This window comes from Monodon monoceros, unplaced genomic scaffold, assembly GCF_005190385.1.
Source record: "Monodon monoceros isolate NGI ecotype Baffin Bay Population unplaced genomic scaffold, NGI_Narwhal_1 Super_Scaffold_11, whole genome shotgun sequence".
Taxonomy (NCBI): domain Eukaryota; kingdom Metazoa; phylum Chordata; class Mammalia; order Artiodactyla; family Monodontidae; genus Monodon; species Monodon monoceros.
The window spans coordinates 139,750,919-139,763,834 of record NW_021703767.1 but is presented as its reverse complement, the minus strand read 5'-3'; the positions used below and the strand labels follow the sequence as shown (position 1 = coordinate 139,763,834).

Below are 12,916 nucleotides of genomic sequence, written 5' to 3'. Positions count from 1 at the left end.
ATAACAATTTTACTTCTTCCATTCTTATCTGGATGCCTTTTATTCCTTTGTGTTGCCTAACTGCTCTGGCTAGAACTTCTTGGACTATATTGAATAGGAGCGGTGAGAGTGGGCATCCTTGCCTTGTTCATGATTTTAGAGGAAACGCTTTCAATTTCTTCTCTCCAATGAGTATAATGTTAGCTGTGGGTCTGTTGTATACGGCCTTTAGTATGTTGAGGTATGTTCCTTTTATACCTAGGAAATGACTTCTCCTTTTGCTTAGGGCTAGCAAAATCCAGAAATCAGTATTTACTGTTCCACACAGATTTAATACTGCAGAGTCTGCTAATTAGGAACTCATTGGTGAAGAGCCCCAGGTGCCTTTGGCAAAACTGCAAGGGACTCAGAATCTCTTCGTAGCGTTCTTCCCTCCCTGGATCACCTCTTTCATCTCCCTCCCAAAAACCTGTTTTAGAGAATGACCTAATATAGTGAATTTATACCAGAGTGTAAAATCCAAGAACAGGTGTGCCTTCCTCCAGGATTTACGTAATTTAAATTTTCTCTATACCTGGGGAATGAAAGGTTCAGTTGAGAACTGGGTTTGAACTCCAGTTCTGCTACCTACTTCTTATGTGACCTGTGTGCCACATGACCTCCACGGGCCTCAGTTTTCTGATCTATGAAGTGTGTGTGGGAGGGTAAATGCTATCTCCACGGCAAAGTTGTATGGATTAAATTAATTCAACACATTTTTTATTGTAGGCCTACTGGATCGCCAGGCATTGTTCTAGGTGCTGGGAATTCAGAAGTGACATAAACATAGACAAGTGCCTGTGCTCGCGGAGCTTACATGCTAACTAGAGAAAGGGAAGCATCACCAACTCATAAACAGAGAAACACAGGATGCCAGGAGGGAGAAGTGCTATGGAGAAAAGCCACGTTTACAGGTGGGGTAGGGCGAGTTGGGGGTTGTCACATGAGACCTTCCCTGGAAGGTGACACTGAGCAGATACCTGCAGGGAGGCAGGGAGTGTGCCACGTGAGTTTCTGGGGGAAGACAATGCAGGCAGAAGGAAAAGCAAATGTCAAGGCTCCATGGAAGGAGCCTGCTTAGAGTATTGGAACCAAGAGTGACAGTTGGCGATTTCAGCATGATTCTGTAAGGTCTTGCGTGTTTTTACTTAGTGAGGTGAGAATCATGGAGAGGTTTTAAGCCAAGAATGGACGTACTCTGATTCACACTCTAAATGGATCCTCTGATGCAGGGGTATACACTGCAGGAGGGATAAGGCAGAAGCAGCGAGATCGCATAGGAGACTCCGCAGTAATCCAGGGGAGGGAAACAGCTGATGGAGGCCGGGGCCAGAGTGTTACTACTAGAAAGAGTATTACTAAATGGTTAGATCTGGGTTTACGCTGAATATTTATTTTGAGCTGGTGAGATGGGATCTGGCTAGGCTGTGTGAGAAGAGTCAAGGTTTTAAGCTTTAGCAACTAGAGAAATGGAGTTCCCATACGTTGAGGTGGGGGCACTGGAGGACCTGGATTGGCAGGAGGCGGGTGGGTTGTGTCATCAACAGTCTGGTTTGGGACCTGATCGCTGGGTGTTCCACTGGACATGTCAAACAGGCGAGCCAATCCGTGTGAAAGCACCTGATCCATGGTCAGGCTTTATATGAATGTATGAACGCAGATTAGAAACAAGTGAATTCGTGTCGCTCCATGACAACTGTGTGCTCTCTCTCTAAGACCAGAGTGAATGAGCACATGTGGTTACACATGTAAACCACTGCTGTCTCTGAAAATGCTGGGGGACACTGTCAGCTTTCTTCTTTGAGCAGCGGCAGAAGCAGCAACAACAACAGAAGCAAGTGAATAATAATAACCTAGTTAGAATAAAATTATGGAAATCCCTGATGAACTTTAATTTCAGATCTCTCTCTGGCTTTCAAATGCTGGGTATCGTTGCTTCTTGTATAACTAGTTAGCTACTTTATTCACAATTAGCCTCGACTTACCAATTTAAGAAAATGAAAATTTTGAAAATCTAACGGACCTAAGTTATCTATTTCATTCTGTGAAAGCAATTAATACCTCTCCTATTAACTGACTTTTCATTAGTAAGCAAACCACAGTTAATTTCATAAAAAAACAAAACCAAACCATAAAACATACAATACACTCTGAAATGATCTCTAAGTTAAGATTTATTTTTAAATGTATTTGATGCAATTTGTAATGGAGGAACGTGCTCTATTAAAAGGCTTTTAGAGACTGCTAATACTAACGCGCTTTTTTTCTCAAACAAATATGTATGCCTGTCGTTTTTCTGTTTATTTTTTAAAACATCCTAGGCACAAATTTTATCATTCCTTTTTGGAAAATACCTACTGGCAGATACTGTCCTGCCATTACCACGAAAACAATGCTTTCCAGTAACAGGTATGAGCATCAATATAGTGCATCTCACTGGGGTGTAGGTGGCCCGAGATACTAAAAATAAACAACAAGCACGTTTGATCCTTCTACCGACCCACTCTTAGATCTACGTAGAAGGCCCACTTATTTATTTATTTTAGAAAATACCCAGATCCACAGGGAGACAGAAAAAGCCAATTATGAATAGGCTATGTCTATGTATTTCTACCACAAAAACACAGCTCTGACCTGTTACCTAACAAGACCCCTTATCCTTAGGATGTATGTCATCAGAATCTCTAAGATACGAAATACCAGACACAGTGTGTCACAATCTTTTCAAAGTGTTTTTAGCAGGAAAAAAAATACTATAGGAATAAAACATATGCCATTATTTTGCTTCTGAATTTTTCAAGTACACATGAAAATATTTACACATTAGACTATTTAAAAAGTGCTGGTTTTGAGCACAGGAGTAATTATCTATGATATGAGTGTGCAAATGTAATACCCAATAAGATATAAAACAACTCCTACTTTACAAATAAATAGACATCTGAATTATAACATTAAAATGTATGTCTACACCGAAAAAGAAATACAGTATTAAAAGACTTTGGGACATACCAGTGATTTATTATGCTTTTCTTTCTTTTTTTTTTGATCAAAAATACTTTAAATATTTGAGTATGGTTAAAGGCTCCACAGACAATGTTATGGGAGTATTATGCTTTTCTTTCTGGCCATGTATATATTATTCCTGGATAAAGTTTCACTAAACAGATATTTTCTCAGAGAAATGACATCACTGGTGGTTAAGTATTCAACTAAAGACTTGGCATCAGAGACAACTACCAGTATCATACCAACAGACATGCCGTGCATTTGGTAAAAGAGGCAATAAACATATTGATTAGATAAAAAAAATCAGCGGACTAAAAATCGTACTGAGATACAGCATTTGAAAGTACAACTAGTACTTGACTGATTTAAAACTAGTATACTAAGTGTAATGAACATTACATACTGCGTGAAAAATGTGTTTTGCTTGCCTTGTTAGAAGTTAGGTGAGTTCTGGAAGGAATTATTGGAATGGTTCCTCTGAAAGTGTGAAAAATTAGGTGCTGGAGTGTGGGATACTCAAAAAGTCCCTGTGGCAAGTGGAGGCATCCAAGCCACTCCACTGCCCTCTAAGTGACAGATTTGAGCACGACAGTAGTTAAAAGTTCTCAGTAAGGATTCCCAGTCTGAGAGTTTGGGAAAAGGGATCTCGTGGATTCAATGGCACAACAGACTCATTTTATGGTAGATATCTGATAACGATTAGTGGCCAATCAGGTTGATTTGTGAACCTCTGCTCTCATCAACGATTCTCTCTGACACCTACAGCTACCCTGGTTCATTCTTCAGAGCACCGGAAAATGCTGCATGAATCAAAGTGTGTGCCTAAGGTTATTGGAAGAAGAGCAAAGGATGAAGGAAATAGAGAAACAAACAAAACTTAATCACAAATATGGACTATTTAGAGTAACAGGAGACCAGAAAGGATGGGCGTGGTACTTCCAAATTATTAGTAAGTCTTTGTTTTAGTGAACAGCTTTCAAGACACTCGCAAACCTTCCCCTTTACAGTAACACCTCTGTTTACAAAATCCGATTTCCAAAACTGATAAATCAGGTGGTGATAATTTGCTTTGAAAACTTCCCATGGGTTTCTAATAAATGTGCATTTAAATGATAATTTAAGTACCAAAGTTTGATTTTTCTTTGTCCTAATAGATTGTCTAATCAAATTTATCCACTGGAGGGATTTAGTTTTTTTTCTGGCAGTACTCTTGAGAGGTTCTAATTCAGCTTTTTTCTTTGAACACTCCCAGGAAAGGGAAGCCTGGTCTCAGAGGCAAAGCTATTCAAACGCAGACTGTCCGGGGATGGGTCAGATTTTCCTCACGTGGGATCGAAATCTGCTTCCCTGTAACTGACCCCCTTCTGCTTCTATTTTTGTCCCATCCAGCCATCCAGGAGCAAGTCTAACCCCACACAGTTTCTGAAACATCAGAGAAAAGCTATCACGTTCCTCCTAGGTCCTATTTTTCCTAGTAAACATCTCCAGGCTAACTATGTATAATTCAGTGGGAAGTACATGGTCCCTGGAGGCCAAGTTCAGTAGATTCCTGGCTGTATATTATTAGAAAACCTCTCCAAACCTCATCTAAGTCCCCTTCTCTGTGAAAGGGAACATCCCAGCCTTACTAGGGTGTTTTGGAGGAGAGATGGGTTCACACAGCAGACGCCCACTCCAGTGAAGAAACTCAAGAATGCTAATAGTTCTTTCCCTCCCCAGCTTATTCCTGTTTGTCCTTCTGAAAATGAAGAGCTCAGAAGGCAGTGAGGCACTCCTGATACCATCCGATGGGCTCAGAGTTCCAGAGATTGTGCTCCTAAAAATATCTCCTTAAGGCTTCAAGAACTTCAAGTTCCCACAGAATTGTACTCAGAAGGCCACACATTTTATTTATATGAAAATAAAGCAAGTCTCTCTTTCCTATCTTGTATCATGATTTCTTTCTGAATTTTCAATGAAATAATATACCTTGAGCCGTTTACATTCCACCTTGCTAGTTTTGGCCGATCCTTAGAGTCCATCAAGGAGGCCTTTTCAGAAACGGAATTATTTTATCTAATCTATGAATCCGTTTTCCCTCCTGGGTTTGTTTAATCTACACATTTCTGTCATGCAGAAGCTGGAGAAGCCCACGCATTTTGTGAGATGTATGTTCCATAGAACAGACCATACCAGGCTTATAAGCAGCACAACTGCCTGACCTGAGTTTTCCCTCCTTCTCACCACCTGTGCTTCCGTAACTGATGGGGCTGCAGAGAAAGGTCCTCACGTCACCGGCAGTGCAACAGGTAAAACCAGATGACTTATGGGCTGGTCCAAAGTAGAAGGGAAGACGTAAGGTTCCCACCCAGTAAAAGGAGAAAATAAAGATTAGTTATACTGGGGCTTCATCACTAAAAACTGACCAAATACAGCCCTGGGGGGGTCCCAGTGCCACCAGCTCTGTCATCTTGGATAAAATGTACTGTGTAATATAGTAAGGAACATAGGCTTTGGAGCCAGACTTCCTGGGTTCAATGCTGATATCATTCGGATTATGCTGGGTAGTTACCTAGTTTCTCTGTGCATGGGTTTCCTATTTGGTAAAATGATAGTTATTACTTTTTTTCTTGCGGTACGCGGGCCTCTCACCGCTGTGGCCTCTCCCGTTGCGGAGCGCAGGCTCCGGACGCGCAGGCTCAGTGGCCACGGCTCACGGGCCCAGCCGCTCCGCGGTATGTGGGATCTTCCCAGACCGGGGCACGAACCCGTGTCCCCTGCATCGGCAGGCGGACTCTCAACCACTGCGCCACCAGGGAAGCCCAGTAGTTATTACTTTTTGCTTTGATACCAAAACAAGATCCAAACCTCAATGGAAAGGAAGGAAGAAAGGAAGAGAGAGGAAAATAAAAGAGGGGAGGTAGGAGCCAGGGAGGGGGATCACAGGAAGGTGAAGGTCTAGTCTGAGTCTTGCTTTTTAAATTGTGCACTCCAACCGACAACTCAAATAGGTTTTACTTCCCTCTACGTTGAGAAGTCAAGCCAGATGAAATAAGAATTCTGCTTGGTGGCCAACAGACAGAGTCAATGCCCTCTGGGTCTTTTCCTTTCCAAAGTGGAGAATGACTGCTATATTTAGAACAGATAACCAACAAGGACCTACTGTAGAGCACAGGGAACTCTGCTCAATATTCTCTAATAACCGAAATGGGAAAAGAATTTGAAGAAGAATAGATACAGGCATATGTATAATTGAATCACTCTGCTGTACACCTGAAACTAACACAACATTGTTAATCAAAAATGCTCCAATATAAATTAAAAATTAAAAAAAAGAATGAATTTAAAGTCATCAAATGACCAACTTACAGGCAGTAGAAAGTTATGTGAAGAATTCTTAAAGGATATAATCTTGTCTTAAGTGAAAATTCGCCCATGTTCTGATGACACTGCTCTTATACTTTCTTCAGTCATTTATGTGTGGCTTTTCATTAATCCATCATTTTTATTAATGGACTATTATAAATTCTTCTTTACTGCATTTTCCTGACATGATTTCTCAGTCTCTGTGGGTCACACTCTCCACTCTAGTGCGTGTGGAATTCACATGGGCAGCTGAGCCCTGGAGGCATCAAACTCAAAGCTCGCAGCTGGAGCCGGAAGCCTGGCCGTGGTGGGCTCCCTCACTCCCAGGTCAGGTCTGGTTCCCCTGGCTCTAGGGCTGGCACCAGCCCACCCTCTGCCCCTACTTCCACCCATAACATGCTGTCTTATGCTACACTCAAACATGTACCATAGAAAGGCGACATGAGGAAGGATGAAAAAAAGCAACGAAGTATGTGTAAAGGGCTGGGGTGAGGGAATAAACAATTTTTCACATTCTGCTTCCATTTACATACAGTCAGCCCTGGGAAGTTGCCTATGCTAAGAGAACAGACATGAATTCCTAGGTATGTACACTGAAGAATATGTATATATATATATATATATATATATATACACACACACACACACACACGTGTATATATATATATATATATATATATATATATATATATATATATATGCAACAAAACACATTGCTAGAAACGGATGAATACTTCATACTGACCTTGGGGGGTTTAAACGGATAGTCTGGTGAAAAGGTAATGTCAAGAAAGAACACCCCTCCTTCATAGACAGATCCTGGGGGTCCCAATATAGTTGACCTCCATTCATAAATGTTGTCTCCTTTGGGTCCAGCACTGAAATAAGACATACAAATAAAATGTGCTTAGAGATCATATAAAGCTTGGAATTTAAAAAATATCTATTTACGGTAACAATAAATTGAGCCATTCCATAAAAACACACCGAAGTTAATAGATTAATTCTACATAAGGAGTCACTTGTCAACATCATCAGTATTCTATAAATGGAATATGTTGGTATTACTAAATAAAACAGAACCAAGAAGATTCTGTTTTGCCATTCATAACCCTAAACTTATGAAACTAAAGATTCCAAGGACCGTAGACCAGAGGCAGGAGCACAAATGTTTGATAAAGCATAAAATTATTTCTGAGATCCTGAAAAGGGTGATATAGTGTCAAAAAGATAAATTTTCAAAGCTACAAGGGACACTAGAGAAAAAAAAATACTCTAATCCTTTGTTAACTAAGAACACAAAAGAGGTTCATGGAGATCAGTAGATGTTCATCATTGATAAGACTCAGCTCAAGTATCACTCCCATCTGAATCTTCTTTTCTCTCTCTACCCAAAGATTCCTGGCCAACGTCCACACCCTCCAACTAGTGTGGTCTATAGAAGATAAGATGCATCCTTTTGTCTTATACCTGTGTTGTGTAACTGTTTGCTTTTCCCATCCCTCCCTGGAAGCTCTCTGAGGAACAGATTTTGCCTTGTCCTCAGTGCCCAGTAAGTAAATGTTTATTGGATGATGATGCTGGGTTAACAGTGAAGCAAGGGAAGCCACATGGCTACTAGCAGCAAACCTACGTCCCCCAGTTGCAGAGAAACTCACTGAGGAAAATAAGGCCCACACAAGTCAACTTAACTGTGTTAATTCTCCCAGGGTAACAGAAGGCAAAGTGAGATTATAGTTTAGCTCCAGTGTTCCTCTTGCCCCATCAAGCTAATATGTACATCTAACAGCCAGAAACTCCCCTCACACCCTGTAGCAAAGTGGGAAACCCTGTTAAAGTGCTTGAGAAGATTTTATTGCCAACAAAGATTTCTCTTCTTTCTTATTTTGAAATTAGTTCATATCTACAGAAAAATTCATTGTTGAGCCGTATATCAAAAAAGCATGCATCTTATCTGTGACAAAGGAGGAAGAATATACAATAGGGAAAAGACAGCCTCTTCAATAAATGGTGCTGGGAAAACTGGACAGCTACATGCAAAACAATCAAACTGGACTACTTTCTCACACCATATACATGATTAAACTCACAGTGGATTAAAGACTTAAATGTAAGATCTAAACCCATAAAAATCCTAGAAGAAAACAAAGGCAGTACACTCTTTGACATCTAAGATTGACATCTTAGCAATATTTTTTTGTATATGTCTCCTCAGGCTAGGGAAACAAAAGCAAAAATGAACAAATGGGACTACATCGAACTAAAAAGCCTTTGCACAGTGAAGGAAACTATCATCAAAATGAAAAGGCAGCCTACTGAATGGGAGAAGATATTTGTAAATGATACACTCAATAAGGGGTTAATACCCAAGGTATACAAAGAACCCATACAACTCAACATCAGAAAACATACAACCTATTAAAAAATGGGCAGTGGACCTGAACAGACATTTCTCCAAAGAAGACATACAGATGGCCAACAAGCACATGAGAAGACGCTCAACATCACTAATCATGAAATGCAAATCAAAACCACAATGAGATATCACCTCACACCTGTCAGAATGGCTATCATCGAAAAGGCAACAATTAACAAGTGTTGACGAGGATGTGAACAAAAGGGGAAGCCTTGTGTACTGTTGCTGAGAATGTAAATTGGTACAGCCACTATGGAAAACAGTATGGCGATTCCTCAAAAAAGTAAAAACAGAACTACCATACAATCCAGTAATTCCACTTCCGGGTATTTATCTGAAGAAATTAAAACAGTAATTTGAAAAGTAACTGAAAAGATATATGCATCCCAGTGCTCACTGCAGCATTAGTTACACTAGCCAAAATACAAAAAAAGGAACCTAAGTGCCATCGATAGATGAATGGATGAAGAAGATGTGGTACATATATATACACACAATGGAATATTACTGAGCCATAAAAAGTATGGCATCTTGCCTTTTGGGACAACATGGATGGACCTTGAGGGTATTATGCTAAGTGAAATAAGTCAGACAGAGAAAGACAAATACCACATCATTTCACTTACATGTGGAATCTAAAAAACAAAACAAAAGAATACATGTAAGAAAACAGAACAGACTCAGGTACAGAGAACAAACGGGTGGCTGCCAGAGGGGAGGAGAGGTTGGCAGATGAGAGAAACAGGTGATGGAGATTAAGAGGTACAAACTTGCAGTCACAAAATAAATGAGTCACAGGTATGAAGTATACAGTCAATAATTATGGAACATTTTTGTATGGTGACACCAAAAAAACCCCCCAAAAACCCAAAATCCAAAAAAGCATTCATCTTAACCAAGTTCGGATTATTCTGGGAATGCAAGGATAGTTTAATAATAGAAAATTATTATTGTAATTTACCTTATAACACATTAAAGTAGAAGAAAATGATAATCTCTAAGAGGTGCAGAAAAAGCACTCCATAGGTGCTTTTTTATTAAAAATGATAGCTATTTAAGATAAAAACTCCTAGCAAAATTAGAATAGTAAGAAACATCTTTAACCTGATAAAAAGCATATACCAAAAACCTCATAGCAACTATATATTCAATGGTAAAATATTAAAGCACACCCTTTAAAAACTGAGGAACATGACAAGGATGCCCACTATATCCATTTCTAATCATTACTGTATTAGAGCTCATGTTCATCAAGGTATGAAAGGACACAGGAAAAAACCCAAAAGATTTATGGATTGGGATGGAAGAAATAAAGCTGTTGGCATTTGCAGTATTTATGTACACAGAAAAAACCTCCCCAAATCGATACACAATTTATTAAATTTAATAAAAGTTTAGCAAAGTAGCTGGATGTTAAGATCAACAGGCAAAATCAACTGCATTCAACACACCAGCAAAATTAGAAAATGTATTTTAAGGCTTCCCTGGTGGCGCAGTGGTTGAGAGTCTGCCTGCTGATGCAGGGGACACGGGTTTGTGCCCCGGTCCAGGAGGATCCCACATGCCGCGGAGCGCCTGGGCCCGTGAGCCACGGCCGCTGAGCCTGCGCGACCGGAGTCTGTGCTCCGCAACAGGAGAGGACACAGCAGTGAGAGGCCCGCGTACAAAAAAAAAAAAAAAAATTATTTTAAGATACCTTTTATAAATAGTATTAAAAATATAAGAAACTTATGAATAAATTTCATAAAAATATGTAAGATTTTTATGGAGAAAATTATAAAACATATTGAAATACACTCAAGAAAATTAAATATCAATAGATGAAGACACCACGTTTATTGGTAGGAAGACCCAGGATCCTGGGTATGTCAATTTCTCCCTGATCCAATGCAATTCTAATCCACAGTCCAACAGTTTTTTAAAAAACGAAACTTGACACGTTGATTCTAGAATGTGTTTGGGAGCTCCAAGAAGCTCCTGAAACTTTTCTACACACATATGAAAATCTGATATATGTCAGAACTGATGGGGCTAAGAAAACAGTTCTGTCTTTGGGCAACAGAGAAATTTGATTTCTACCTCAATAAATATGTAAGACTCTGTTGCAGATGGATTAAACACTTTAAGTGCAAAGATCAAAAGTTTTGGAGTTTGACTAAAGAGGGTGACAAGGCAAGCCATAAACTGAGAAAAGATATTTGGATCATATAAAACTGACAAAATTCTAGTGTCCATAACATACAAATTCCTATCAATCAATAAGGAAAAGACTAACGATCCATTAGAAGGGAAAAAGGAGGAAACACGAATGGCCATCATCATATGAAAAATGCTCAATCTCATTAAAATAAGAGTAAGGAAACAAAATTACAATTTAATATTATTTCACAAAATATACAGGCAAAAATAAATGCCTGACAAAACCTAGTGTTGATGAAGATGTGGAAAAACAAGAACTATCCATTGTTGATAAGCGTGCCAATCACTCTGAATGAGGACATGGACTTCCCTAGTTCAGTTGGATATAGACAGTTCTATATTACAACACAGGAATTTCACTCCTAGGTACACACCCCAGAAAAACTTTTACCCATGCACCAGAAGACATGTACAAGAATGTTCATGGATGCACTATTTGTAATAGCAACATTAGAAACAACACAGATGTTCACTGACAGAAAAATGGATACATTCACCCAAAGGAATACTACACAGCAGTGAAAATATACAGAGTAACATTGATTAATCTTAGAAATAGCATATTGGATAAAAAAGCAAGTCTAAAAGGAATATATACGGTATGACACTATTTCTACAAAGTTTAAAAGCAAACAAGAAAATAAACTATGGAGGGACATATACAAAAAGTTCCAGAGAGGAGTCTCCTGGGTAGAATCAGAGGGTGGAGAAGTAGCACACAGGAGCTTCAATGGTTCTGGGGATGTTCTACTTCTCAGGATGTGTGGTGGATTCAGGAGTTATTTGTTTTATTACTAGGTTTCATAACTTACTTAGGAGTTAGATATCTTCTTAGATCTGTATCACATTTTCATATTAAGATAAACTATGCCAACAGCAAGTTGTAGCACAGGTACACTGTGATCCTACTATAGAAACTAGAAACATATTAATAAAACAACATTTTATATCATTTATGGATACAAATCTATGTCAATGTCTTTCAGGAAATGAACTGGAAAAATACACCCAAATTCAAGATGGTAGCTGTGCAAGGAACAGGGGAGAATTGGAGGGGGTGAGGGGAGGAAATCTGAACATAGAGAATGAAGGAGAGTTCAATTTTATTTCTACAGTTTGATTTCTCTTATTTAAAATTAGATGTAGTAAAATAAAATAAAAGAAAATCACAGCCAAGTTTATGGCCAAGTACTGAAACATGGTGCAAGGGACTGGGGTGCAGCCTCCCTGCCCCATCTGACCACTGATCTCCCTCTCCTGAAGCGGACAGTGAGGCAGACAGAATATTCAGGCCAGATGACAGCAAAACCTTGCCAACAACAGCCCTTGTTGCCAGACAAGCTCACTCATTTAGATGAATAATACACATGGTTACGCCCGGAGCTATAATTAGACGCAATACACATAGATAAGTTTATTAGAAGGAAGGGCTTAAAAGTAAATTATAGGTTTGTACTTACAACATTACTTCAAGGTAGATGAAATTTAGTCTAAAAAATACACACAGGAGAGCGTACAGCTATGAAACAGTGTGCAGAGACACATTTCCCAAATCTGAAGATATAATTCGTGAGTCACGAATTTCCAAGAATGGTCACCACAGTTAGTTATATAATGTCGGCTAATTAAGGAGTCACCAATAGTGCCACCAAAGAAGGACATCAAAAGCACAGGGCAGGAGATACTTCACAAACTGGACTGTGTCTGCAGATAACGTATATTCCATTTGTGCCCATTCCAAGTTTTATCTGGCTCTCAGTCAGAACTCCAAATTTTATTGCTTCTTTTAAGTCAGTAAGCCGTCCATGTACTTATTAACAGTGGATTAAATAACTCAGTTAACAGTATCACTCTGAGTTGGTTCATACTGCCAAAATGTGTCTTTTTGAGAAATTACTAGTAGTGACAACCTATCTGAAAAACAGATGG

At 39.3% G+C, this 12,916-nt stretch overlaps 1 protein-coding gene across 3 annotated transcripts in view; it reads right to left on the bottom strand.

Moving 5' to 3' along the window:
* Nucleotides 1–12,916, bottom strand: part of UBE2E2 (ubiquitin conjugating enzyme E2 E2) — a 351,668-nt gene that overhangs the window by 73,216 nt on the left and 265,536 nt on the right. For all 3 annotated transcript variants that reach the window (XM_029214507.1, XM_029214508.1, XM_029214509.1), the window contains one exon: nt 7,118–7,250. In XM_029214507.1, coding sequence (XP_029070340.1) covers nt 7,118–7,250 — 133 coding nt within the window. The remainder of the gene's footprint in view (nt 1–7,117; nt 7,251–12,916) is intronic.